This window comes from Struthio camelus, chromosome 12 (assembly GCF_040807025.1).
Source record: "Struthio camelus isolate bStrCam1 chromosome 12, bStrCam1.hap1, whole genome shotgun sequence".
Taxonomy (NCBI): domain Eukaryota; kingdom Metazoa; phylum Chordata; class Aves; order Struthioniformes; family Struthionidae; genus Struthio; species Struthio camelus.
This window is the reverse complement of record NC_090953.1, coordinates 22,577,889-22,604,356: the sequence shown is the minus strand read 5'-3', so window position 1 is coordinate 22,604,356 and position 26,468 is coordinate 22,577,889. Positions and strand designations below refer to the sequence as shown.

Below are 26,468 nucleotides of genomic sequence, written 5' to 3'. Positions count from 1 at the left end.
GATACAACAAAGGCTCAGAAACAGCCCTATACCACAAAATTACAAGGAGAGTCATGCAAATTCACTGCAACATATACACATTAAAAGCTGAAATTTAAAGTTGGACAGAGTCCTAAGGAAAAAAAGCAAAGGCTTACCTGGTAGCGGGACTCCAGCAAAGCTGGTTGTGAGCGCCTGGCGTAAGGTCTCTAGATGCTGTTGCAGCACTGTGTTGCGGCTACGCTCTTGTATCACGTCCACCTCCAACTTCTCCACTGCCGTACGCATACTCTCAACATGTTTCTGCAGAGCAGCATTCCTCTCCTCAAATTCCATGTTGGATTTACGCAGCTGTCGTAGCTCAGCTTCACGTGCTGTGAATGTCATCCCATTCCCAGTCAAAGAGTCATGAAAACTCAAAACAACGACAAAAATAAAAAAGATCCCTATGACTGGTACTTAACAAAGCAAAACGTTCTAGAGTGTCTGCTCAACTGATCATTGAAAACAGTGCAGTTTTGGACTATGCATAAAAAAGCATCACATCATGGAGCACTGGTACTGCCCAGAGTAGTACTTAAAAAGCACTTAATTTCAAGAGAGCTAGACAAATTAGAAGACATTCAAAGCATGGGAGCAGAAGTGAACAGAGGAATTGATTAGGAAGGAAGACTGAAAGAATGATTTCAAATGCTTTCAGTATGATAGAGCTTAGCATTAGGGATAAGAGGCCTAGGGACAAGATATTAGGTACAAAAATACATTTCTACTGATCACCAGAGGCGTCTGAATTTGAAGTCTATTTGGTTGAGAAACAGTCTTCAGGAAACAGCAAAAAAACCTCAACTTTTGGGACATGCAACTATCAAAACCAGATTAGTAACAGAAAATGTCAGGGGAATCTTCCACATCTCTAGCGCTGCAGATTAAAATATGGCTACCTATCCTGAACCATTGTCTTGCTGTGTCATAAATGTTTCTTAATCCTATACAACAGCAATTCCAGCTTGGAACGGCTGGTAAAACAATTCGCGGAGCTTAAACGCTAGCATGACTCTCTACAAAGAATAGTTTTGGAAGACAATAAGCCAGGAATAACTGCTGTCACAGCCACTGTGTACATACAGAGGTAAAGTAATATCACAAGCACGTTGACCCAAGTCATTACTTGAAGAGTCCTCACACTCCCTCACCTAAGTTCAACTGACAGCACTGTGGCAAAATCTAGGAAAAGTAAGGAGGGGGTCCCTGCAAGAGTTTAATTTACCTTTACTATGATTCAGGAACTCTTCTGTAAAGATCGGGATATCAAAAACAGATCTCTCCTTTGTGTCTGCTTCCTTCTACAAAGGAAAAAGTAATATATAGGTAAATACCGTTAGCTTTCAGGAAATAATGAAACTGAATAAGCTTGATCAAGAAAACAGAGAAGGGAGACCTAAAACTGAGGCAGATAAACCAAAAACTGGATGGATGGAAGATGGTTCCAACTCTTATTGATGATTTTAATAGAATCTGAACGCTATGATCAGGAAACATCACATAGACTACTGAAACAGTTTTTGCCTTGAAGACATTACACATTAGAAAAACACTCAGTAGTTTTAAAACTACTTGAATTCATCCGTTTTCTATATCTTAATGGAAATCATTCTTCAATCAACCAAAGGACATAGTCTAAAATTGTCCATAGAGAACGTCAACAAACAGGAAATAAGATAAGCCACATCTATGGTAAGCATCAAGGGTTCTTTGTCTTTCACTACCAAAGCTAAAGAGAGTACAGCCAGGAAAAAGAACCGCTAAGAGAAAAATGTACAACTGCTCCACAGCGTGCCAATTCCACTTTTCTGTCTGTTCCAAATGGTGAAATATGCATTTTGTGTCTCAGAAAGAGATGGGATGCTTCAAGTGAGCCATATCTTCTTGCAAACATTAAGAAGGATGCTGCCTCCAATGAAAAAATTATATGAACATGGCACATCGTATGGGGGAAACTTGCTTAGAGAACATATGCCATATTTTGACAGGATAAAGGGAAAAAATTAGGTATAGGTGTTTGCTGCTTTTAGAAAGCAGCCATTCATCCTCATCATAGCAGGTGTATCAATGTGAGGATTATTTAAGGAACTGGACTGTCATCTCCTGCATACTGCAAAACCAAACACTGCAAAATTTGTGCTCTTTAAGACACAAAGGAAGCTTGTTATCTTAAGGTGGAATCCACAGTCAATGGTTTTCTGGCAACTTTTAAACCTGTTCACCTAATTTCAGATAAAGCTGGTGAGTTCAGCCACATGAACTTGAGACTTACAATCCAAAAGGTAGCTGGCATTACATATCTAGAGTATATGATACCAATTTACAGTTTGTGACTATAATAGGCATTTCTTTTTTAATCTTTTGAAGCAGGTGGACTCAAAGAAAAAAGATACACCACGGCAACTGTTTTCTTTCGGGATTTTTGAGATTAAATTCTCATTTAATATTATTAGTGATACTTCAATCACCATTTCTGCAAGTTAAAATTAACGGGAATTAATACTTAAAGCCTGCATTGTTATTGACAAAGCCCATTCAAGCTTTTTTTTGTTTGATGAACTGCAGCAATTACAATCAAACTGTAACTTAATATAGGAACAAAAGCTAAGCACCACAGAATCTCTATGAATAGCAAAAAGTTTTCAAACCTCCCAAACATGTCAGTTGGCAAAGTGCACTACAGAACTCATTCCTCCAAAATTACGTTCAAAGTTAAAGAGAAAACACTGCTCTTGCTAGAAAACACTGCTCTTGCTTCTGCCGCTACTATAGAGGTCTTTCCATTTGAACACCTTGGACTTTAAACGAAGTGTCAAATATGATTTGGTGCCCCGAAAAAAATCTGGGTGTTTAACAGTCGGTAAGGGAATTCTGCAACTAAGCTTAAGAGTTTCATATTGGTGCCTGTCTCAAAGAGGCTGGACTGGGGTCAACCAAATGCTGTCAACCAAGAGACAAGGGCAGAGGGAACTTCAGATGCTCTTCAAGTCCTTACCTGAGTAAACTGTCAGTTTAGTTTATTTTTTAAAGTAAAAGATAAGCTGAGTTTTAAAGCCTGGTAGAAATACAGCTGGGAAGCTCCAGATTTAATTTGGGAACTCAGAGCTCACTTGGCATGAACCAATTGAATGTGCACTAGGAACAGGCAGGGGCTGGGGGCATGGAAATAAGCTTTCACAAGTTCCATGAGAAGCAGTGGGATGATTAGCATCTCTATGGGCTATTTCATCACACAAGCTTTTTGCATGAGTGTTGATACTTGTTACTATAGGAAGAGTCTCCTGGTTATGTATTTAGAAATGAGAAGCCGTGTATAGCAGCGTGCAAAATAACGCATTCATTTTGTCCTAACACCCTGAGACAGCCAGAAATTAATTCCACCCTAAAATCTAGGACCTTAGCATTAACGTACATTAAGAAAATGCTGGCAGTTATGAAGCTTGGTTAAAAAAAAACACACTTAGAGGACAACTAGCCTGGAGAATTCATGCTTACTATTGCTCTCTGTCTGCCAGCAGGCACTGGCTTGGCCCAGCAGTGGTTCCTAGAGACTAAGTGGTGGAGAAGGCACTGCTGATATTCTATTTGCAGCCCCAGGGTACAGGTCCTTTGGGTACAAAATAAAGAACATTAAAACAATCAGATGAAACCATTCAGTTTCTGAAAGGCAACCAAGAAATTCTACTTAATAGAAGAATGATAATGAAAGCCATCAGCACTCTTCCATTACAGAACACACTACCCAACCTATAAAAAAAAATCCTCTTGAGGGCTCTGAAATACTTGAGCCACTCTGAGGTTCACTTGGGATTAAAGTTGTTACGGATCTGATTATCTTCTCATTGAGAAGGCCCAGTCTGTTCATGCTGTACATCATATTGTCATTCCTCAAATTAAAAGAGAGCCAAAATTATTATTTCTATCTTCTGCCTTAAACAAGATTGATAGTCTGGGAAATATCTCTACCAATAATAGCCTTCTCATTGGGTTATTAGACTAAGGTTGATTTTTGCAGGTTCCAGAACAAAACTAGACTTGAAGTTCTCAGGTACATGTCTTCTTGCTGCACGCTCATACTACAGCAGCCATTTGCCTATCTTCAAAGGTTGTAGATGACCAAGCGTATAATACCTACTCTCCCTGAAGCGTTCATATACATCTTTGAAAGAAGCAATAGCAGAACAATGAAAACAAGCAGAGCACAACCTATAAACCCAGAAAAGAAACGGTCATGCAGACACACACAGAACGTCACGTAATATAGGAGGACAAGAGTATGAGGGGAAGTCTAAGCATTGCAGACATCCTTGTTATATTTGAGGTTTATAAGGTCCCTTCCAATTAGTCTGAAGCATTGAATATAGGCACAATTTCTGTTATTTTAAAGCAAGAATGACGTTCCGTCACAGCTGATCATAATTAACAGCTCCAATATATATTTTAATATATCATATTTATAATCTAGGATTTGAAGGAAGATAAATCTTCTACTTCATGCCCACAAATGAACTCACGTAGACTGTGTTCTCATGTTTTCACAGCTATATGGGATATGAAAACTTTACTCTCACCTTCCCAAACCTCATCTTTTTCATATTTTTATTTTAATTAATATTACTTACTTGAATTGTTCACTGCAATGCTTTTTGGAAGTCGCTTCTCTATACAATATTTAATATGAGTTCAACGCTGATTCTTCATAGAAACTAAATCATGAACACCTGGCAAGACTGAGGGGGGGGGAAAAAAAAAAGACTTCCTCGGCCTTATTGACAACTTCTCTTACTCACTCAAGAAATAATTTAATCAGATCATAACTATTAATCACAAACACAATGATAATAGTCAATATGGGTAAGAAAAAAGGAAGTCAGACAGCAGCTTTAGCCTTGCTTTGCATGATTGAGTCTATATTTCCAAAAACAATCTAAGCCTACTCTGCTTGTTCCTTGCCTGTGGAGGACCGTAATACTTAATTACCTTGCAGAAAAGATGTGAAAGCATATTAGGTGACAAGCATAGGGAATTTCATAATATAAACATGAAAAACGCTAAGTGAACAAAGTAGGCTTTCAGAAGTGGATGCCTGCCTTTTGAGTTCTGCATAATACTTATCTCATGAAGCTTAGAAACCCCTACAGAATATGGAGGGCTCCTCTGTAAGTGGATTTATGAAGTGTGAGATTTCAGCAGTGATAGTTTGTGTTCAGAAGGATGAGAGTCATGACTCTGAATTCGTCATTTGTGACCTGTACAATTTAAAGGATACGTAAATGTCATAGTCAATGACCTAATACTTGAAACCTTTCATAAAAATCTGGTTTTGTACAACTCAAGGTGAACTTAGATTCAGAGACTGCAGAATCAGAAATCTTGAGGACCATGTACCTCTGAAGATTAATCATACTGGGAGTACTGCCTTTAAGAGTAAATTAAAACATCAAAAGCATGCTACTAAAGCATTTTCTTGGAAGCAAAACCTATTCGCCTTAAAGTGGACAAGACCAATGACTGCCTCTCAGCTGCGCACATCCTTGTCACTGTTGCAATGAACCCATTAGCAAGCAACTTGATTGCTTTCCCAAGGGCAAAAAAATCCTCAAAGAAAAGGAAAAGATCTTTCCGAAAGGCCTAGGACTTGCCTAGCAAAGAGGCTACGTATAAACAGGATTTTTCTTTTTTTTTTTGTTTGCAATTTATTGGTAACCACACAAGTAGTTCTACGGCCCCAAGTAAGACAACTAGAAACGAACAGGTCCAGTGCCTCAGGAAGGGAGTTGGCATGGTCAGCCAGGACCCACAAGGTTTACGATAGGTCTCATATCAACTGAAACATAAGCGTGATGCCTCCAGATATTACTCTTTTCTAAAATTTACACATGCAAGAGGGGATGGGAGGAGGTGGGAGGTTAAACCAAAGATCTTGCAATAATTTAGTAACTTTCCATGTTTTCTTCTCAAAAAACCCACAGCGTTTACTCTGCTGCAAAATACAAGTACCTCAAAACCACAGTCCGAAGCTGTTAACTACCCTTGAAAGGTTTATCTAGGTCTCAAACTATTTATCAGTTCTACCTAGATATCTACTTACCCAATAATTTTTGAAAAATAGGGGGGGAATTCAGGCTTCTCTGCTTTAAAAAACTACAAAGCACAATTTTGCAAGTTGAACCTGTAACCCCCAGATTCTTAAAGGTCTAATTATACTGACTTACACCCACTGATTTTTTTAAAAATATTTCAAATCAGATATTTATGCTTTGAAATGCAAACCACACACAAAATAAGATAAGCCCTTCAGTCTCTGCTTCAGTATAGCCTAAACTTCCACTTCATCTCAGATCATTTGTATTCACCCAGACTTACTTTGTTTAATTTTCAGCATACTAATGTGAGCATAAGAGTACTCCGTTGCTTCTAATTTTTGAAGAAAAAACTTCATACAAAGAGGAAGAATGCACAGCAATCTAAACCTCTGATTATATCACCAACTGGCATAAACTTTTTATTGACTTCAGTAGGACCTTTCCTCTGAAGATCTACACACTGATGTGCAAAATGAAGAGGTTTACCTCATGATCATGGGCTGGCTGTCTTGCTCCATCTGGAAAAGAAAAAATAAACAAGAAATCCCCTAAAATAAACAAGACTCAAGAAAATAAGAAACAAAGAATTAAAGTAGCTACACAACCATAGTTATACAACCGACAGTTACAGAGAGGAAACCTGTGTAGCTTTCCTAAGAAGTCACGTGAAAGTAGCATCCAGCTTGGATGCTTTTAATGAACCTGCTCTAATACAACATAGATACAGATTCAGCCACATAAACACAGTCACTTTACATTAACAGATGCAAATGCAGAAGAAAACACATTCACTTTGTAACAATCCAAGGCTTTTAATGAGTGTCTGGCTAAATGGCTAGCTGGGGATCTTCTGTTATTCTAGCTAGGCACAAATTTTTTGTTCTGTTCAATACCTTGTCTGTGTGATTTCCCTTTTTGTCTGTCCTGCGCTTTCCTGCTAAAGACTTTGTAGGCTTCAGTCTTCTGATACTGCTCCAGCTCCCGCATGTAACGCTCCTTATCTCTATCTGCTTCATCAAGGTATCGCTGAAACAAAAAAGTCCAAGAGTTTCAGGGAGTTTCCTCCCCTTCATGAAGAAGGGGAGAAAAACATCTTGTCAGATGAATTGCTGATCCATCTCACCTATGCCAGCAGGAAAATAGTGGAGAAAATGAGAATGTATGTGAGATGCAGAGAACTAAGACTTCCAGATAAAACATTACTGCTTTGGTGTCCTTTTGTTTCTGTTTTATCCAAATCACCACCCTGTTAACTTTTTTTCGTTTGTTAGACCCAGAAGTAACCAACTGCTAGGCTACTCAACTCAACAGAATACTATCTACATACTATAGACCAAATATTTAAGAATTGCCTTTCTGTGGCTGGGATTAAATGCTGCCCTACAAAAATTCTTTATTAATAGGTTATCATTTAACGCTCAGATCTGTAGCAGTGGGATTCCAGTATGCACTCATTTTCAAACTCCACAGACCAAAAGTACTATCATACCTCACACTTTCGGAGGGGTAAGGAAAACGTGGCTTCTCTAAAAGAAAAGCTTAAAGAGAACACAGCCTAGAAGGTTCTGTCAATTTAAGCTTTAATGATATCTACATTTAGGTTAAAAGAAATCATTATCTTTAGACTGAAGGAACTTCAGGCATAATATAACAAGCTTAACCGGAGAATTCTTTAAGGATACAGATGAACTGAAAACCACTCAAGTGGTCACAACTCTGAGACTAATGGGTTTCTTCCAAGAAAAAGCTGCCTTCCCCACCACCAAGACTCCCTCCTCCCCATTCAAGTTGAAAACACAAAGGAAACATTAAACCAGAGCAAATCTTAGTGACCTGGTATGCTTTTTATCTTCATGAAATCACTGCAACAAGACACTTCAGTTATATATTCAATGCATTTGGGACATTGTCCTGACCCTGCTGAGGTCACTGTTTCTATTCTGGATTGGAGGGCAAATTTAATGATGTTGGGTTTGCACTGCTTTTGGGCATTGCTGGGGATGGCAGAGAGGAATTCATGCATTATGGAAGAATAAAACGTGCTGCTGAAAGAGTGCAGGCAATGAGAGAAGAAACACACAAGTTTTTCCTCTTCAACTTGTGTTTTGAATGGATTATTCTGCATCAATAAAAATGAATTTTGTTGTACTACCTGTAACTAAATGCCCTAGGCTTTCTAACACAGATCCACACACCCCATTACATATTTCCCCATACAGTAGAATAAAAAGAATCATTATTAGCGTGTGGTTAGCTGTATGACTACATCAAGGTAATGGCTAGATACAAAGTCAGGCTTTGGTTTGTGTTTTTGGCAGAGGCAATATTTGGCTAGCTCATTCAGCTAAATCAATTCATCCTTATGCTGGACAAATACAAAGGGAAGTGGCAAGACTAGTGGGCTGGAATAGAGGAAATGAGGGACTGTTTCTTTTCAGCTGTCACATCAGACAGCTAGTTCGCTAATTGCTGGAGATCAGCCAGGAGAGAACTTCACACATGCTCATCTCATGTATCATACAACATTAACCCACGCTGTGGTAGAGTATTGCCTTTAGCCCAACTGCTTGCTTTATGAAAATAATGACTTTATAGCGGTTAGGCAACTAAAACCAAGCTTACTCAACTTTAACAATAGTTTGGGGTTTGTCACGTTAGAAACACGGGTTCTGAGCGAACAATGGCCGTCACAGCCTTATTAAAGATAGGCAGGAATGAAACAAAGTATTCAGCAGCCCTTCCCCAACGCTGTATCGGTTAGATTTCCATGGCCTTATTTAAAAAAAAAGGATAGACTCCCTGGGGATTTAAAAGGCAGCACATAGGAAAAAGGAGATGGAGTTTAAAACTCTAGGTTACACTGCCTCAGAGGCTGTAAGAATATCCTGGGGGGGGGGGGGGGTCTCTTATTCTCTTACTTCCCCCTTCTCCCAGCAGTCAGTGACAGCATTCCCACTGCAGTAAATCTGTTATCAAATCAGCTGGTTCAGCTGACATTTTCCATTATGGATAAAACACTATTTGCCCATATGCCATTTTATAATACCTCTGTATAACTGGTATTCTATGAACTAGCTCACAAACAGCAACATGCTAGCGAAGGGCAAGTCAGCGCATTTTAAATTTCTAATAAAGGCTACAAAGTCAGACAATCCAACTTAAAAAGTGACAAAGGAACTCTTGTTTTTTTGCATCATTCCATCTTTCGTCTAGCCATCACACAAGCTTTGAGCATTATTTTGCCATTATTGTATTTTTACAGGCTTAAACGTCCTGGTAAAATCATATTAGAGCATCAAGTTTTACTGTAATTCAACTACTGCTTTGTTCTAATCGCCAGCTGAAAATCAGGTGTGGATCAGAAAACACTTGTAAGCGGTAACAAGGTCTGCACCAGAAGAGGTTAAAGAACCAGAACCAACACAGACTTTATTTTCATTCTCATATCAGACAATGCAGAGGGCTGCAGTAGCTCCAATGAAAAGATACCACATTCTGACTGAATGGAAAAAAGCTTTTTCCTGAGCCATATCGTGCAGAAACTAGTACAGGCAAACTCATCAACCCCTCATACAGATCTCAACTTTCCTGATGGAGCTAGCAACCCTTTAAGATATTGTTTAAAAAATTTACTTTAACTATTTCCTTCAGTAACCTGTCCTTTCAGGTCTTACTCTAATTCATAAGTTTGTAAAACTTATGAATTCATAAGTTATATTCATTCATAAGTTTGTAAAATAGAGTTACAAAATCCTTCCAGCAGCTCTGAAACCCTGTTGAACTCTCTTTAGTCGTAGTGAATGAACGCCTGCCCCACCTTTCTGATGGCTCTAGCCTCGGAAACTGGAAAGTCTCGGCTGTATCTGGGTTAGGTAGAGAACAGAGTTTCAACCCCATAAATCACATAAGCCATGGGATATCTCATTACAGCCTTCCCCAAAATTCCCCGGTATATCCTTGCACTGTTTAGAAGATGCAGTTCTCCCCAAGTGACACCTGGATGAGATGCTATGGCCCTGCCAGGGTTCATTATTTGAACTCTGGACGGCTGTGCACCATATTTTCAAACATATTCCTAAACACAACTTCAATTAAAAGTCTACGTTAACTTCCTCACTAAACAACAGTATTCCCGTTTAACAATAATGATATTCCAACAAGGAAAAGGGAGTTTAATGGTACCCGTTTCTCCTCGGGAGGCAGTTTACTCCATTCATTGCCCAGCATCCTGGTGATCTCTGGGAAAGGGACTTCAGGCCTCTTCGCTCGAAGCTGCTCCCTACGCTCATTCATGAATCGCACATACCCTGTGAGGGGGGATTTGGGGGCATTGCTGTCCCTAAGGGGTTTCTTCCTCTTTCTCCCTTTGGCCCAGCCTCCTCGTTTAGTTCTTTGCTGCTGCAAAATGAAAATGGAAGAAAATTCAGATTGAAAGAAAAAAATTACCACCCCTGGAAGGAACAAATATTCATGTCTCAAACATTTTCATCAGGAGTATGTTGCTGCAATACATCCTGTCCATCCACAGATGTTCCTCAGTAAACTTCAAACCTCACCTCAGAGCAACCCTGACTGTTCTCTAAGCAAAGCCAGACAAATAAGTTTCCTTGTGAAAAGTTTTTGTAGTATGACTCCTGGTCCACTGGGAGAATAAAACTATGTTTGTAGCAACTTCTAACTGTAAAACCATGAGATTAAGAAATAGTCTAAATATACTGAGAACATACAACTGAGGCAGCCATCCTCATTTTTGGTACAAATAATAACAGAACTTATCAGTTGACTCTTTGGTTTCCCATCTTATTCCAGTAGTGGTTCAGACCCAAATAGCTCAGGAAGGGAAGCCAAATCAAACTTCCAAGTTTGTATTGGACAACTGAATGTCACAGATTAAGTCTGACCAAAGTCTAATATCAGTTTATGCTATGAACCATGAGCAGTGATAGTTCATGAAATTACCATCCTTACTAATACAACTGCAAGTATTATTTTTATTCTAATCTCCATTTCCTTCTGAGTCATTTGCCTCAACATCATGTTTTGAGAAACCCTATATATTAGCTAACAGTTGTTACTAACTAGTTTACTTTTCCTTCCAAATCTTTTGCCTTTGAACATTATGTGCCCAAAACGCGTGTAGACAGTCATTCTACACACTTTCTTTCCTCCACATACTCTTGTTACTTCTGCCACCAATTATACTGGAATTTCAAAACAAACTTCAAACAAAAATTCAAAGAACTTTAAAGAAGTTGAACATCACCTCCAATGAAGAGGTGAAGAAACTCCTAAAGAGGGAACATTACAAGATTTGCCTGTGGCACATAGCAAGCTCAGGGGAGCAACACAACTCTCACTCATCCTCCTGGCTTCATAATACCACTATATTAATCTCTGGACAACAGTATTTTCCTTTATTATATACATACAACTACTTCAGTACTTCTAACCTCTCGCATAATCAACATGCTCCCTCTATCATGTTATTTTTGGTTGCCTTTCTGGAATTTTACTACAAAAAAGAAAAAAAAAGATATCAACACTGAAGACAAATAGCAAGAGGGGAATATCAAATGCATCTGTCAAAGAATCCAAACCACCTTCAGGTCAAACTTCAGTTCCTTCATGATTTAGTCACCAAATATCAGTGTGCAACAGTATACAGGTGAGTCTAGAGCAGCAAGCATAATGCTTCCAAAGACATCAGTAACTCCCCAAAAGTGTAATGGTCTCACTTTCCAGCCTCACAAGACGTGAAATAAATTGTGGCAATGGAACATTCAGTCTTCAGAAAAACCAGAGGCAGTACAAGTCTAGGGACTCTGCCGGCTAAGCTGGGGAGATGCACGTTGTTCTCTGCACAGTCTGACTGCTAGCTTTCCGTGGCTATCTGTATACTGTTGTGCAACACAGAAAAAGTAACTAGAGAGAAACAAAAGATGAAAATGGCAAATGGATGAAAATTTGTGATCCTATCAAAAAAAAATCTGAGTAAAATGAATTATAACCACAAAATTCTTCAAGCTTTCGCTCCATTGAGAAGTCACTGTTTTAACGATATTATTTCACCCTCACCTCCTCCTCAGGCTTCTGCTCTGCGTTTTCAGCAGTATTAGAGGACTCATTTTGCAGCTGCTGAGCTTGTGATAAATCCTCCACCAAATCTGGGTTATTCACAGACTGTGAAGTTCCACCACTGAATGAACTCTCCGAATGAGCTAATCTGAAAAAAAGCACATAATGGTGAGAAAAAGTTAATCATCATATTGCTAAATCACTTCCTCTAGTCTTCTAAAAGATGCAAAAATATTGCAAATATATTCAGTTCTGACACTAACAAGAAAAAAGCATTTCAAAAAAGTCATCTCTGAAGAACTGATTGTTCCATCCAAGCAACTGCTGTAAGTGCTTACTATAGTTGCCAGGGACTTCCAAACACCATTTGAGTTTTAAAGTGATACCTTGTCTATTTTTTAGTGAAGCCTTTGACTACACAAACAACTGTCAAGCAAATAAACAACTGATTCAGAAATCAAAAGTTTGAATCTACGCTTCAAAAATACCAGAAAAAATTTTAAGTGAAAGGTCTCACCTTCAACCAATATATACCTTTTTGAAAGCATTTAATATATTTCTCCATAAATACTTTTGAAGGAATGTGGTTGTGTATGATTTTGAATGGAACTTCATTCAGTATGAACTCCTGTCAATACACGCAAGTATTTAAAGCACAAACACAACTAGGTCCCTGCAGGCTCCTGAACAGCCACTATCTAATTTTGCTGCAAGAGCTGCATCAATCCACCATACTCCATGAAAGGGCCCAGTTGCCTCGAAGCAGAAAGCCAAATGTGCAGATATATACAGGCATATATCTGGAGGCACGCATAGATGAGCGCATATTTTGGGACAACGATCTCCTACTCGTTCTAACCACTGTGCTCCGTGGGCAAATTCCTAACAGAGTTTGGAACTCTCATCACAGATTCTAATCCCTTCTTGAGTCAGGCTGAAGGTTGCCTGGCCTTGGGCAGTTACATTCATGAAAATTACTATAAGAACAGCATATGCTTCAAATTTACTTTGTCTGTTTATTCAGACATAGAGCTGCTTACATACAAGATAAACATCTTAAATATTCAAAATAACTCTTCTTGTTAACAATGTGTAATATAGCTATGGAAAAGTGAGATATAGTCACAGAATTGTTAGCTGAAGAACTACAGAAAAATTTGTCTTTAAATAGGGAAAACAGTATCTTTATCACTCACTACAATCACCAGTTGGGGTATAATTACTGGTAAAGATATAAAGGCTGGAGAGTTCCATGCCCGACTTTCAGATATCAGATAGAGCTCACACTTCCAACAATTAGAGAGGGAGGAAGGGAATACAACAGATATACCACTATTAAAAACTAATTAAATTTGATGTGTCAAAAAGAATATGCAACAATGCAGTTAGATTTCCTCAGAAGCATCATTAAGATCTGAAGAGTGTTTCAGCTTTCCATCTGCTGGATAATACAGTTACCCTTCAGCAGGGAAGCATTCTGAACCATACATATAGGGAAAAACTTCCATGTGATGTAGCCATTTGCAGTGAAAATGGATGAAAGCTCATTCAACACATTAATCCCTCTTAAACATAACCCAGATTTGACCATCTACCTCATTTGGCACTAGCAAGCCTGAAGTCCCAGATAAGCAAAGCCAAATTTAGACCCGTTTGAAGTGAGTGTCTCCACATTTATTTCCTCAGGACTTTATCTGTCTAAAAAGTTTGAATTTTATAGCCTGGAGGTATATGAAAGAGAAAAATTCCAAGTACCAACACACAGCAAGAAGCCCACATACTCCTAAAAGACCAGGTTCTTTAGCCATTGTGACTTTAAGAGGCCACTGTTTTACAGTCTGTAAAGAGTCAACCTGAAAAATGAAAAGCATTAGTTTCTCAGTGATTTTTGGAGATCATTGATGAACAGAATATCATTAACAGAAATTATCTATTCAGCAGGGACCACTATAGCAGAGTGATATATCCTCCTTTTCTGTCCACATTACACTGCCTAAATCTCTCTAAAAGACTAAACTCCTATAGAAACAAACTTAAAAGATAAAAGTTTGATAGCTTTTAATCAGTTCAGAAGAGGCCATGCTGTTCTGTCAAGGCTCTGGGAGTGTTGTGTAGGGGTGGGGGGTGGGGGTGTGTGCGTGTGTGTGTTTTAATTAAGAGTTTACTTAGTATACCTTTCTTCCCACTAAAATAGTTTCTCTGGTAAATCTAGATGTTGTCTATCAGCCAAAGCTTTAAAAAAAAAAAAAAAGCAGCATTTGCTTACCCAGTTACAGTAATTTCACTACCTTCCTTAGATCCATCTTCATCTGCAAAAAGTGGAGGAAGAGTGGAGCCAGCCACCAAGTTCTCCATACCTCTAGTAAAAAAGGAGAAAAAGGTAAATTATTTCATCATTTCCCATAAGCAGCGCTTCTTTTTAAACATTATGTAAGTCTCATTTACCATTAGCACATAGAGATATCACAACTCATTAGCCCCTATTTAACCCAGCAGCCAAGTTAAATAATTTTTCAGCTTTTCAACTTCAAGGCTTTTTGCAATTCGGATCCACAAACCCACATTCATTTGCACATAATGCGTGTGACACAGAATTCGTTTCCCTTGCTCTCCTTACTCTTCTGCCACTGCACTGATACCTCAGTACATCTGCAGTGACAGCACAGAACAAGTTTCTTTTTTTACCCCATAAACCAACGTGCCAGTCATAGCTGGTCGGCCTCAGGACAGATTCTATAAGCAGTTGTGCTTAAAGTCAGAGAAGAAAGAGGTCATAAATAATGCTTCAACCAGAGTTTACCTCTAATTAAGCTCATGGCCAATAACACGCTATAGCTGGAAATCACACTGTAGCATCCTAGTCTCTCCCTGTAGAAAAGCTTACATTCATCATATAACCAGCACATCGCTGCACAGATCCCACTCTTCCAACCCACCCTGCTGTCCAGCCTAGAAACATTCATCTTCACACATCAGTTCCTGCATTGGCCCAAAAGAAATCTGCAACTCTAAGTCTCCCCTGAAACTTCATTTCAAAATTGCATTTGCTAATTCCTTGTCCATATTTTCACAATATGGATATAAATGCAGTTGTATGCTCTTCCTAGATAAGACTACACAGCAATAGTAGTTCGATTATTTTCAATTTATAGACCTCCATAAAAAAAACAGAAGAGAATAGTCAATTATTTGAGGCACAATGTAACTTCTCATTCAAAACAAATTGCTCCCAAGTTATAATTCATTTATTTTGTATCTTTGTAGCCTGCCATGGAAGTTTGATGCATGAGATAAGAAAATCCAGAATAATGAAATTAATTCATCCTCTTTCTTACTAAAATATATCATCCTTGTATGGCAGACAAAACAAACCCCAAAACAAAAAAAAATCTAAACACAACAACTCACAATCGCTGCTTGCAGTTTCAGCATGTTTGACAGGGAAGTACCAGTTAACTTTCTCTTCCTTCAGTTTAGAAGTTACCTTTGAAGAGCTATGAGATATTCAACTTGAGTACTGCTATGAGACTTTCAGCTAGTATGGTTGGGCTTTAAACGTAGAGAGGCTGACATAAGTTATAATCTTGTGCTGTTTTCTCCTGCTTTCTCCTGCTGTTTTCTCCTGCTTTCCATTCAGCATCAAGATCAAACTAAGGTGATCAGAGTCTCAAAATCCTCCACCACGTTTCTCAAATTACAGGGGGTTTTTCTCTCCTCAATTTCATAGAGAATTTTTTTCTATGAGCAAAATTAACGACACTTTCTTATGTCTTTTCTCTCGCAGAGCCCTATCACAACAAATACTCATCCCCTTTTTTTAAATACACAGAACACACCAGAAGAGCAGAATGTAGTGGCTTGAGTACCAAAGTGGCCAGGCTCAAGGAAAATCAGAGCACTTTTAACCGCTGCGAAGACTACTTCCTTCAACTTTACCAAATCTGACATCCTGGTCTGAGACTGTGATCTCTGCTCTACTCATTTCATGACTCACTTTGAAAACACAGGAATATTTACTCCCTTTAGCAACACATCATCTCTACACCTTCACAAGCTATTATAGATGTTAGAGGCCTCACTAGATGATAAATGAACCTCCCTGGTAAGTCTCCGGTTTGTTCAGCTAAGCAAACGTTCAGTTAACGCTCATACCAGCACATCAATTGGAAGTCCAGGTGAAACAGGCATTGTGTCAATCTGACTTCCACCAGAGACAGAGTAAATGTAAGTTTCCCAACAAGATATCCTTCTCATTCATGAGGAAGGAAAATGTAAGAAAGGAGAGTAGTTACCTTCTCTCTTTCATTTTTCAGAGGACATCCACCCTTCTCTCTTCTGCTTTTCCAACTGTTCAGATCTTTAGATAGTCCTTAAGAATCCCATCATTCCGATCCCTTATCTAGAAAATAATTAAAACTAAGCAGACTGTTTCTAGGTGGCACAAACTTTGACCTCTAGCAGAGAAATATCCTTTATTCATGTAAAAGACTCAACCAGAAAGGAAAGAAACTGAATTCCTGCTTTAATACTCTAAACCATGAACTGAATCTAGTTTTGGGACCCCAGCTCAAGAAAGATGGGGCAAAAACTGGAGAGTGTTCAGCAAAGGGCTGCCACAATGGCCAGAGGCCTAGAGCGCATGACCTGACAGGAGATGCTGAGGAAACTGGACACACGTAGTCTGGCACAGAAGGCTATGGGTCAATCTAACAGGTGCCTACAGCTACCTGAAGGGAAGTAACAGAGATGACAGAACCAAATTCTCAGTAGTGGCAACGGTCACAGTTGTGGCTTTGGAGGTTCAAATTGGACATTAGGAAAATAAGTGTCACTCGTAGAGTAGTGCAGCACTTGAATAGTTACCAGAGGTGGTGGAGTCTTCATCCTTGGAGATTTTAAATACTCAGAAAAAGCTGTAGCTGACAGACTAGGGTTGGCAATAGCCCTTCTCTGAATGGAAGGCTGCACTCAGATGACCTCCACATGTCCCTTCCAAGCAACATCTACAGATCTATAAACTGCAACCCTACATCATACTTCTTCCAAGTGCTAGCATTTCCTACAAAGAAAGAGTGGAAGTTGACTGAAAGCTCCCAAACAGCGCAACGCTTTCAGGGGAAGGTGCTGAGATCCACTTGTGGAATAATTAGGATTTTAATTATTAACAAAGGGAGAACAAACTGAGTACTTTTTCACACGTAGAAAATCTAGCTAAATCAAGGTTGTGACTTTAAGTACAAGGAAAATCTGAAAATTCAATTGACTGGAAAAACAAGCCCTTTTCTAATGCCCAGAAAGACGTTTAAGCACAACTACTAAACATGCAGCATACTTAAATTGTTTCGTACAACGATCAAGAGTAATGAATTTGCTTTGTTACACCACCTCTCTTTTAATGTTGTCAGTCATGAGAAAAGCCCTGAATCAATTTCTTCAAAAAAAAAAAAAAAAAGTCTAGGCAATTAGACCAAAACCTTTCATATATATTTAAGCGTATTTGCAAAGCTTTGTGCACATCTCTGAAAAATAAAAAAAAGCTTTCTTTGATACCCAGGCTTCTCTAGCAGCCTTCTCAGGGGTCAAGGGCCCCTTCATAACCTCACTACGTCAATCTGGTGGCACTCAGCACTCCCACACATGCCCTCTGTATCTAAACACACCCTTACGAAGTCTTTCTGTCCCTCGTGCCCACTGTGACCTTCTCACCAGGTCCCCCATATATCTGTTCCCATCTGGACCTAGTCAGCTGCAGCAGAGTCTAAGCTTACTTTCAAACTTTGGGGAGGCAGCCGGACATCAACCTTAACAACATATAAACAAAGTACAAACACAGGAAGCTGGGAGAACACACACTTTATTCTTCTTCAATGCTTGTTTTAGTATCTAAAGCATATGGGCTAACTAACTCTTTCAACTGATACTGAGCCAGGGCCTGAAAGAAGTTTAACATCAGTAATTTTACAATGGCTTCTAATCGATCCCAGCAAGCAAGAAAACAAGGCAGTTACCAAAAAGCTGACTGAGAACTGATGGGAACCCACACAAGTCTTTCAGCTGCACTTCTTGTGCGTAACAACATCCCATTCCTTTGCTCCAAAGCCACTGTCACCTAGTTTCAATCCCACTGCAGAGTTGCATGTTCATTTCAGAAATTGAAGCAAACCCAAAAACCTAAAGAAAAGAGTGGTAGTGGGGAAGAAGGGAATTACTGCTTCTCACACTTCAGCCCCAGCAGAATTCGCAGGCCTTGAAAAAGGCAGCTGGCAAGCCCTAACTAAATCTGTTCTGAAACTAATATTTGCATAGCTTTGTCAATGTGAAAGCTGGCTAAAGAGATCAAAATGAGACACATTTGACTACTTTTTTAATGGCTTACAAGTATAGTTGAAAAAGTGAAAATAGGATACACCCACCCAAGTGCAGAAATAAACTACAAAGGTTTGGAAATCAACATCAATTTCACAAGCACTGCAACGCAATGTAAATAGGCCGTATCTCCAAAAGAAATGAATTCAAACTAGAGCAGCTCTGAGTTCACTGCGCTGCCATACTACTGGTTGCGCTGGCTCAAGGAAAAAGCCAGTTAAGTGGGAACACAGAAAGACTGATTTTGATTACATCGTTAGTTAAAGCATTTGCAGAACCATGACGTATTTTGGGATATGTCAGTTCTGGAAGATTCAGCATGAACCCAGTTATATTTCTCTAGACCTTACATAAGGCAGAACAAAGAGCACAGCTGAACCAAAACTGCAGTGCTCAATCTTACCACTGCTCTTGAACTGCCAACAGCAGACGTACCCCGCTCGCTCTACTATGAATGAGCCGATATCACCAGGGATACATTTTTCTGACTTCACCTTAGTTCCAAGCACCCCAGGCTCTTCCTGGCACTGATTTTCCTCCAGGTGTAAACTCCAAATGAACTTGAGGTTTGGGGTTTTTTCTTGTATTTCCTATATCCAGCATCATAGTGGCCTGCTGTGGAACAGCAGTGACAACCTGATCTACAGAAGCTAGAAAAACTTCTCAAATATCTGGCTTGATGCGCACTACCAAGCCAGATGTAAGGAGGGGAAAAAGAACAAGACAAATAAAGAAAACCAAAGAAAATGAAGAAAGGGATCAAGAAGGAAGATCACAAGTTTAAGCTCCAGAGAACAGGGCAGCATTATATGTGACTAGAGGTAGGCAAAAATCCAAGATGGGATCGACAAAAGTCTCAGTAACGAGTCTCCTACCATTCCATGTTCTCAATGTTGAAACATTAATAAGATTTCCAAAGATCCATTAGACAGTTATACCAACATTAGTTAAACCTCTTTATGAGCCAAGGGAAGGTTCCATGTTATCCTAAGCCCTCAAAGACCTAGCTTAATTTTTCTTCTCTTTTTGTCCCTTTCTTCCCTCATCTCTCGGAGGAAATAAAGACTTCATGGCCTAAAAACTCTACGACAGTCTTCTGTAGCTTTCATTTACGTTTTCTAGCCAGACAATTCACTTACGAGTACTCACTACTACAGAGCTGTACAAACAGTTTGACTGTGCTAACGAGGAAAAGAGAAAAGAACTAAAAATCTCACAAAAATCGGAGTTTACTACATACATCAATAGGCAGAAGATTCAAACAGTATGGAACCAAATACCTTCAAAAAACAGAAGTACAGTTTAGATAATATGAAAAGAAATTAAGAAAGGAAGTTTAACAGCTGTAGTCCATGACACGTAATTGCACTGAACGTTACTCTAGTAAGAAAAGATCATATTCATTTTACCCCCCCCAAAAATGAAGAAATAGCTGGCTGAATCATATTTTAGGTAGCCTGAGAACTACCATATAATCTAACTTCTAATCACACATATACAGTAGAAAGAAAAAGTTAAAGAAGGCAGCTGTTACAGCACAGGTGAGAACAAATCATGACAGGAGCTAGACAGAACGACTAACTTTTCCTTAATACCGTTACTGTGGCTGCGTTGTTATAACACCATTGGGACCCACACCTAAACACGTGGCTGATACCGAGCGTAAATCCTAAGAGTAACTTAAAAAGCCTTCTATGCATGCGTAAGCGATGGGTAAAATTTCTAACAATCAACTTCTCCTTCAAGGGATCAAGTCATCGATCAAATGGCATCATACAGCAAAGATGCCATTTAAAATATGCCTGAGTGCAATCAAACATGATTTCATTCATCAGATCATCTGAATACAGCACACTTTCATCTTTATTTTTCAGAGAATGAGACTAGATTCAGAGTGAAGCATGTTCACGGTCAGTACTCATACAATAGTGCCAGCTACAAGCAGTCACTCTTCTCTAATACTACGCAGTGCTATCTCATGGCACAGCCCAAATCATGAAAGAGTCTGTACCAGACCCAAACCAAAGCAATTACTGGACATATGCTGAAGTACATTCATCACTTCGGAAAAGCGTAACTTGCTTTGCTTGTGCAAAGTGACTTCATAGCATACGTGAAGTAAAACTGGACTCTACAGTGCCGCACATGTCTGGTCTTGCTGAACATGCAATAAGCCACTGTCAAATGCGGACCGACTTCCTACTCATTCCAAGGCCAGAGTCTTAAGATGGCCCTAAACACTGGAAAGGAATGGTGAAAATAGTCCTCAGTAAAGTTATTTTTTTCAATGAATTAAAATCACATCAGATCCTAAGCAAAAATTAGAATTTAGTCATCTAATTAAAAGACAAAGCTATAAATATATATTTATATATAAAATATTATAAGTTAAGTATATTTAAATATGAAGTCAACATCTGAAGCACAGCCTGTAAATAAAACACTGCATGAGTTCCAATTATCTCATTGTGAATGCTAGTTTTAGAAACATTACTGCAGAGTGGAAGATTTTCCTCCCATACTTCCTGGTCCTGATGCCTCTCATCCTTGTTTGCCAGAACTAATAGCTCCAAATTTACTATTTAGAGGACAGCAGATAAAGATCTGCTGTGTCACAGAACCACCACAGTACTCCTTGCCTAAGCATCAGAATTGAAACGCTTCATGCTTTACATAACAAACTCAGAAGATTTATTGAGAGAAAAACAATAGGAACATCACTTCCTCTGTCTGTCCACATTAAGTCTAGTCTGAATAACAAAGAAAACTGAAGTACATTCCAAATTAACACCATAACGTTTTTAGATTTGTCAGAGGAAGTTCAGATTCTCTTGACAGCAGTATTGTCTTCCATCAAACTGGAGCAGAAGCATGTTATCAAACATCCTTGACTACAAAATCAGATTTGATTCTTTTTCCTACAGATAACTCATTAGACAAAAGTCTATCTCTTCAGGAAAACTGCAAGCTAAACCTAACGAGATGAAGGTTTTTCTGTCAGATCAACAACTATATGTAAGAGAACAGCTAACCACTTTTTTTTTTTTTTTTTACTTCTTGCCAGCAAAAACACAAAAACAAAACACTAGAAACCAAAATAAAGATTTTCAGAAAAAAATTCAAGTTACATTTCCAAGCAACTTAAGACATAAAGCTTAGTTTTATGTTTAGTTTATTTGGATCTTTGTGGTAAACACTGACAAAGCTATTAATACTCACACTTCAGTAATAGCTGCCAAACATCTGCAGAAATGTATTTTTTTAAAAAAAATATATCCTTAAGTGTTCAGCTCTATACTCAACCTCTATTTTTAAGAATACATTATGCTGGGTCATATATGAGAACTCACATGCACAAAATCCTGTTTTCTAGAGTTTATGCCCTTGTTCAGAGAGGGAAAGGTGTATACTCAGCTCTTCGAAGGTAAGAGCAAAACCAGCAGCTCCTCATTGAGCTCTTCCCTTCAAACACATGAAATAAATTTTGCACCAAACTCAAGCTTTTTCAGATTACTTGAGAGAAAATAAAACTCCAAATTGAGATGACCATATAATTAGTCCTGCTATTCATCTCTAGATAGCTAAATCATTAACAGCTATGCAGGTACCAAGAGGGAAGGCTATGTCATCCAGTCCTTGATAGCAGGCATGAACTGTCTGAAGACTGGGATAGCTCGTATTTTTCTGAATTAAACTTCTTAGTTAGCATCAGCTGCTGTTTAAGGTAACACTATGACGCGTTCATCTCTGCAAAATTAATTTCATCATCATGTTGTAGATCAAGAACATCTAAACCATTCAGATCACCAAAAATTAAGTTTTGGAATAGATCTTGAGAATTCTTTTAATTCATGACTCTACTTAAGGGAAGTTCAACATCTCTCTCCCAAGAACGACACAGGTTTGTGTAGTCCGTCCTTAAAAAGCCTCTTTGAGTATCCATAGTTACTGTAAGCAATCCAGTCTACCACTTCATTTGCTTTATCATTTGAAAGTTTCTCTAACAGAATCTGAGAACCTCATGTTTCACAGCACATCCACGTTTTCCAATAGCTGCTTTTATGTTAAGCAGGCAAAAGTGCTACCCCCATAAAAAGCCCAAAACAACTAACAGCTATGTAACAGACACAACAACTATGAGCACAGACATTTCTCTGAAACCACAGTGATTATAAATGATCAAAGAAGTTGCCAGGTACTGTTAACATGCCCATTCAGTGAATAAATGCTTACTTTTATTCAAAATTAAAGTTCAGTTCCTCTGAACATTTGTATCAGACTCGATCATTTTTGTGTTTGTATAATGCAAACATAAGAGTGTCATGAACTAAGCTGTTTATTAAAAACGTAAATGAACAGAATCTGAAGTTTTTCATGGCATTTGCCCAGCTCTAACATTTACCAGCATCACATAAGCAAAGCAAAAAACAGTATTAGTTAATGCTTGCAAACTGCTGTGAAGATTTAAAATACCATACGTTTACTAGGAACTAGAAAGAATAACTCTGAATGTCAGGGAATTCAGATTCTGACTAATAAGTGAAGTGGAAAGTTACGTATTTGGAAATGAAGTAATTTAACAGTGAGTACAACGGCTGACACTGGTAAGTTGTTTTAAAACTAACTTCACCACTTTTGCTACCTCAAGGCCCCGCTCATCAAAAAAGTTGTCAGGAAAGCGAGCATATCCTCCTAGCTCACTTAAATTCTTTGACTGGAAACTGTAGCTACCGCCACAGCGGAAGACAGATTGGAATTTCTCATGCGCATACCCACCAAAACAAGACACTACTGATCATTTTACAGAATAGGGGGTTGAATACTTTGGATGTGAGAATATACTGAAGAGATTGAATATATACTTAAAAAGAATGACTCACCCACAGGCTTCATGACCCAATGTAAAAGCATCTACTCTGACCTCAAGAGCAACAAAGACAGCATGGAACTGGGTGTTTTAATGCACTGATATGGGTATAGGGGCAAAGGTTAGAGGAAATGAAGTGTGGGAAGAGTAAATGACTCTTACACAAAACATGCAACTTATTCTGCCTGTTTTTAGAAACTACTCATCTTTAGAAAAATATGACATACCAGTTTCCATAGGCTTTTGCTCTAATTTTTCTCATGCTTGCTGCTGCCTTGCTCTGTTCCAACACAGAAAGAATTTGAGCAGACAAGAACCTGCAATATCTTTGCAAACTAAATATTTCTTTAGAACTTATACATCTTAAAAGAATGTACATATTTTACAAAATAGCTTAGATATTTTAGAAGAAATCAGAGTTTTAGATAGCGTTAACTGTGCAAAATAAGAGTTATATAAATGCTCACAAGCTGGTCTGCTATTTCTTTCCCTTTAAAGGATTAACAGAACTAATTCTAGCAAAATCTTTCTAATAACAAAAGTAGTGAAGAACTGGAAAAGGCAGTTGGGGAGCTTAGTTTCTAATTGATTCCTAGTGATGGACAAACACTGATCAGGGAATGACGACAGTATAGATGAATATTGCATTAAGTGCATCAAAATCCTTTCTCAGTCAAGGCTCTTCTGAAACACTGTCTTTGGGATGGTTTTGCACACGTATCATTTGCATCATAGGACACACTGTATAGACATCAGAGACTATGAAGGAAAAAATAATAAAGAAAAGGAATGAGAACAAGCATGGAAGAACAGGCATGAAGCTCAAGCAAAGATCAAGAAATCAGTAGGCACCACGTGATAGACCCTCACCTAGATTCATGAAAAGAAAAGGAACAAAAACAGATGATAGTCACAGAGCACCATCCTGCCAAAGCACTCCCTTCTGGAAGAGCAGGCAGCTGTTTTGACCAGTGCTAACAAGATTTCAAAGTTTTCTTAGCCCACTGCTAAAGTGTGTAAAGATAAAGTAATATAGGAAAGATTACCGTCAAAACTTCAGTAAAACTTTGGTTCTTAAATGTGTTTGTAAATGGGCATATTCCAGGATTCCTCTTTCATCACAAAAGGGGGAAGGCATACAGAAGTTATAAAATTATACAAGAACCCACAAACTTCCATAAAGGTATGAGCTTACATCCACCATGGGATGTGGACATGACAGAATAAAGCTTTACCTGTCTTCATCCTCAGGAATGTCATAGCTTCATGAATAGAAAACAGAAAAATCCAAGAACGGTACAGACAGTTGGAACAAGCTGACTGCTCTCCAGTTGTAAGCAGTACATCACAGGCATCCAGAGGTACTTGTGAGGTACAGGAAGAGGCAAGCAGAGAACACATTTCTGGAACATCTCTGGCATACAAAACTAAAATCTCCAATTTTTGCTGCTGAAAAAGCATAGAAAATAAAGAAGCCATGCCAACAGCACACCTAAATATTCTAGGCCAAGAGTGCTCAAGATAGCTTGCAAACATCTACAGTGTTTCATCTGATCCCCAAACCATTTCCAGCAGCCTAGACAAATTGCTCTGAGGATAGTTGCTAACTTCTTCCACCCAGCTATCTTTCTTACTGACGCTGCCACCTCTTCTTTGTGTGTATCCCATCATATCATGGGCAAGAAGCCAGAGAACCCAGGGGAAAACAGTAACTAAGAGCAGAGCATCACTGCCTAGAGCTTGAAGCCAAAGAGCAAACAAGGAGAACCTGAGAGAAAGGTGGCCGAGACCCAGATCTGCTCTTACGACAGCATCCCCATCCAGCTTCCCTTTTTCCCAGCTGCTCATCTGACATAGGAAAGGAGGGGCTGCAAACAGGAAACAGGTATGAGCTCTGCAAAGAGGACTTGATCTATGTACACAGTAAATTTAGTCCTAACAGAGGATATAAGCTTCTTCAAGTAGGCTGAAGACTGGACGGACAGGAGGAGGAGGGAGTTCTCACATGGAACACAGCCAACATTTCAAGCACTCATGTTTGAAAACATTGCTAATTCATGTTCAGTTTTAAGTGTTCTGAAAGATATTTGGCATTCAGGTTTGAGTATTTACCATATTTAGCAAACTGTAAAGATTTACACTGTTTTTACATTTCCTTTTGATGATTTCATTTCTATATATATATATTTGTTAAGTAAATATGGTTCCTCTGGGCTGAAGCATAAATAGTGTCCCAGCATCCCTATATATGGACAGAGGGGCATGGATGGATTAAAGGACATAATATAGGAAATCTATAAGAGAGCTAAGAACACAACCAAACTTCAGAAACAGTCTGATGCTTTGAAGTGCTATGAATCTTAACCCCTTTATTGAGAGCATCTCAAAAACTGGTTCGTATACCACTTCACCTTGTGTATACCATCAGACTATTCATGATTACTCAGTTTCAGACATCTAGAAGTAGTTGCGACAATCTGATTAGAATATGTGTTATATAATTCTTACTGCAAAGTTAAATGAGAGCTAAAGTCTGCAAGATCCTCGACAAAAGGTCAGGAACGCTCTGGTTTATGCAAACCAAAGAGCGGAAACATGGAAAGATTTGTATTTTCAGAAGGACTACAATATACATTTCACCTCAATATAACGTAATAATCAGAAGTTCACTGCCTTAATCACAAAAAGACTAGGCAAACTAGCAGAACATAGCAAGCTTTGTTAATATTCTGTCTTCTCAGATTTGCGGACCCCAAACATTTCCCAACAGAAGTGCAGGTACAGTACTGCAAATTTAGGAAACTTATTTTCCTTGGTTACCTTTTACAGCCTGTTAGAAACAAGTACATGGATTACCTGAGGATCAATAATGACATTTAATCTAACACTTTAGGCCAGAGATTTTTTGGTTACACAACTGTCTGTTCCACCCATTGGCACTCTCTTCTCTTTTAAAGAGCTACGCTCAAAAAGAATTTGCAGCTGTATTTTGCTCCTCCCCAACATCTCCCAGAACAAAGACTATGACATTACATTTTAAATACTGTATTTTA

At 38.7% G+C, this 26,468-nt stretch overlaps 1 protein-coding gene across 6 annotated transcripts in view; it reads right to left on the bottom strand.

Moving 5' to 3' along the window:
- HMG20A (high mobility group 20A) overlaps positions 1 to 26,468 on the bottom strand; it is a 44,121-nt gene that overhangs the window by 5,948 nt on the left and 11,705 nt on the right. For 2 of the 6 annotated variants that reach the window (XM_068957885.1, XM_068957884.1), the window contains exons 2-9: positions 16,475 to 16,581; positions 14,449 to 14,541; positions 12,183 to 12,330; positions 10,290 to 10,505; positions 7,001 to 7,133; positions 6,594 to 6,625; positions 1,247 to 1,322; positions 138 to 353 (exon numbers count right to left, since the gene is read on the bottom strand). In XM_068957885.1, coding sequence (XP_068813986.1) covers positions 138 to 353; positions 1,247 to 1,322; positions 6,594 to 6,625; positions 7,001 to 7,133; positions 10,290 to 10,505; positions 12,183 to 12,330; positions 14,449 to 14,541; positions 16,475 to 16,488 — 928 coding nt within the window. In that variant the 5' untranslated portion in view covers positions 16,489 to 16,581. The remainder of the gene's footprint in view (positions 1 to 137; positions 354 to 1,246; positions 1,323 to 6,593; positions 6,626 to 7,000; positions 7,134 to 10,289; positions 10,506 to 12,182; positions 12,331 to 14,448; positions 14,542 to 16,474; positions 16,582 to 26,468) is intronic. The other 4 variants (XM_068957889.1, XM_068957886.1, XM_068957887.1 and 1 more) reach the window with 3 other exon arrangements.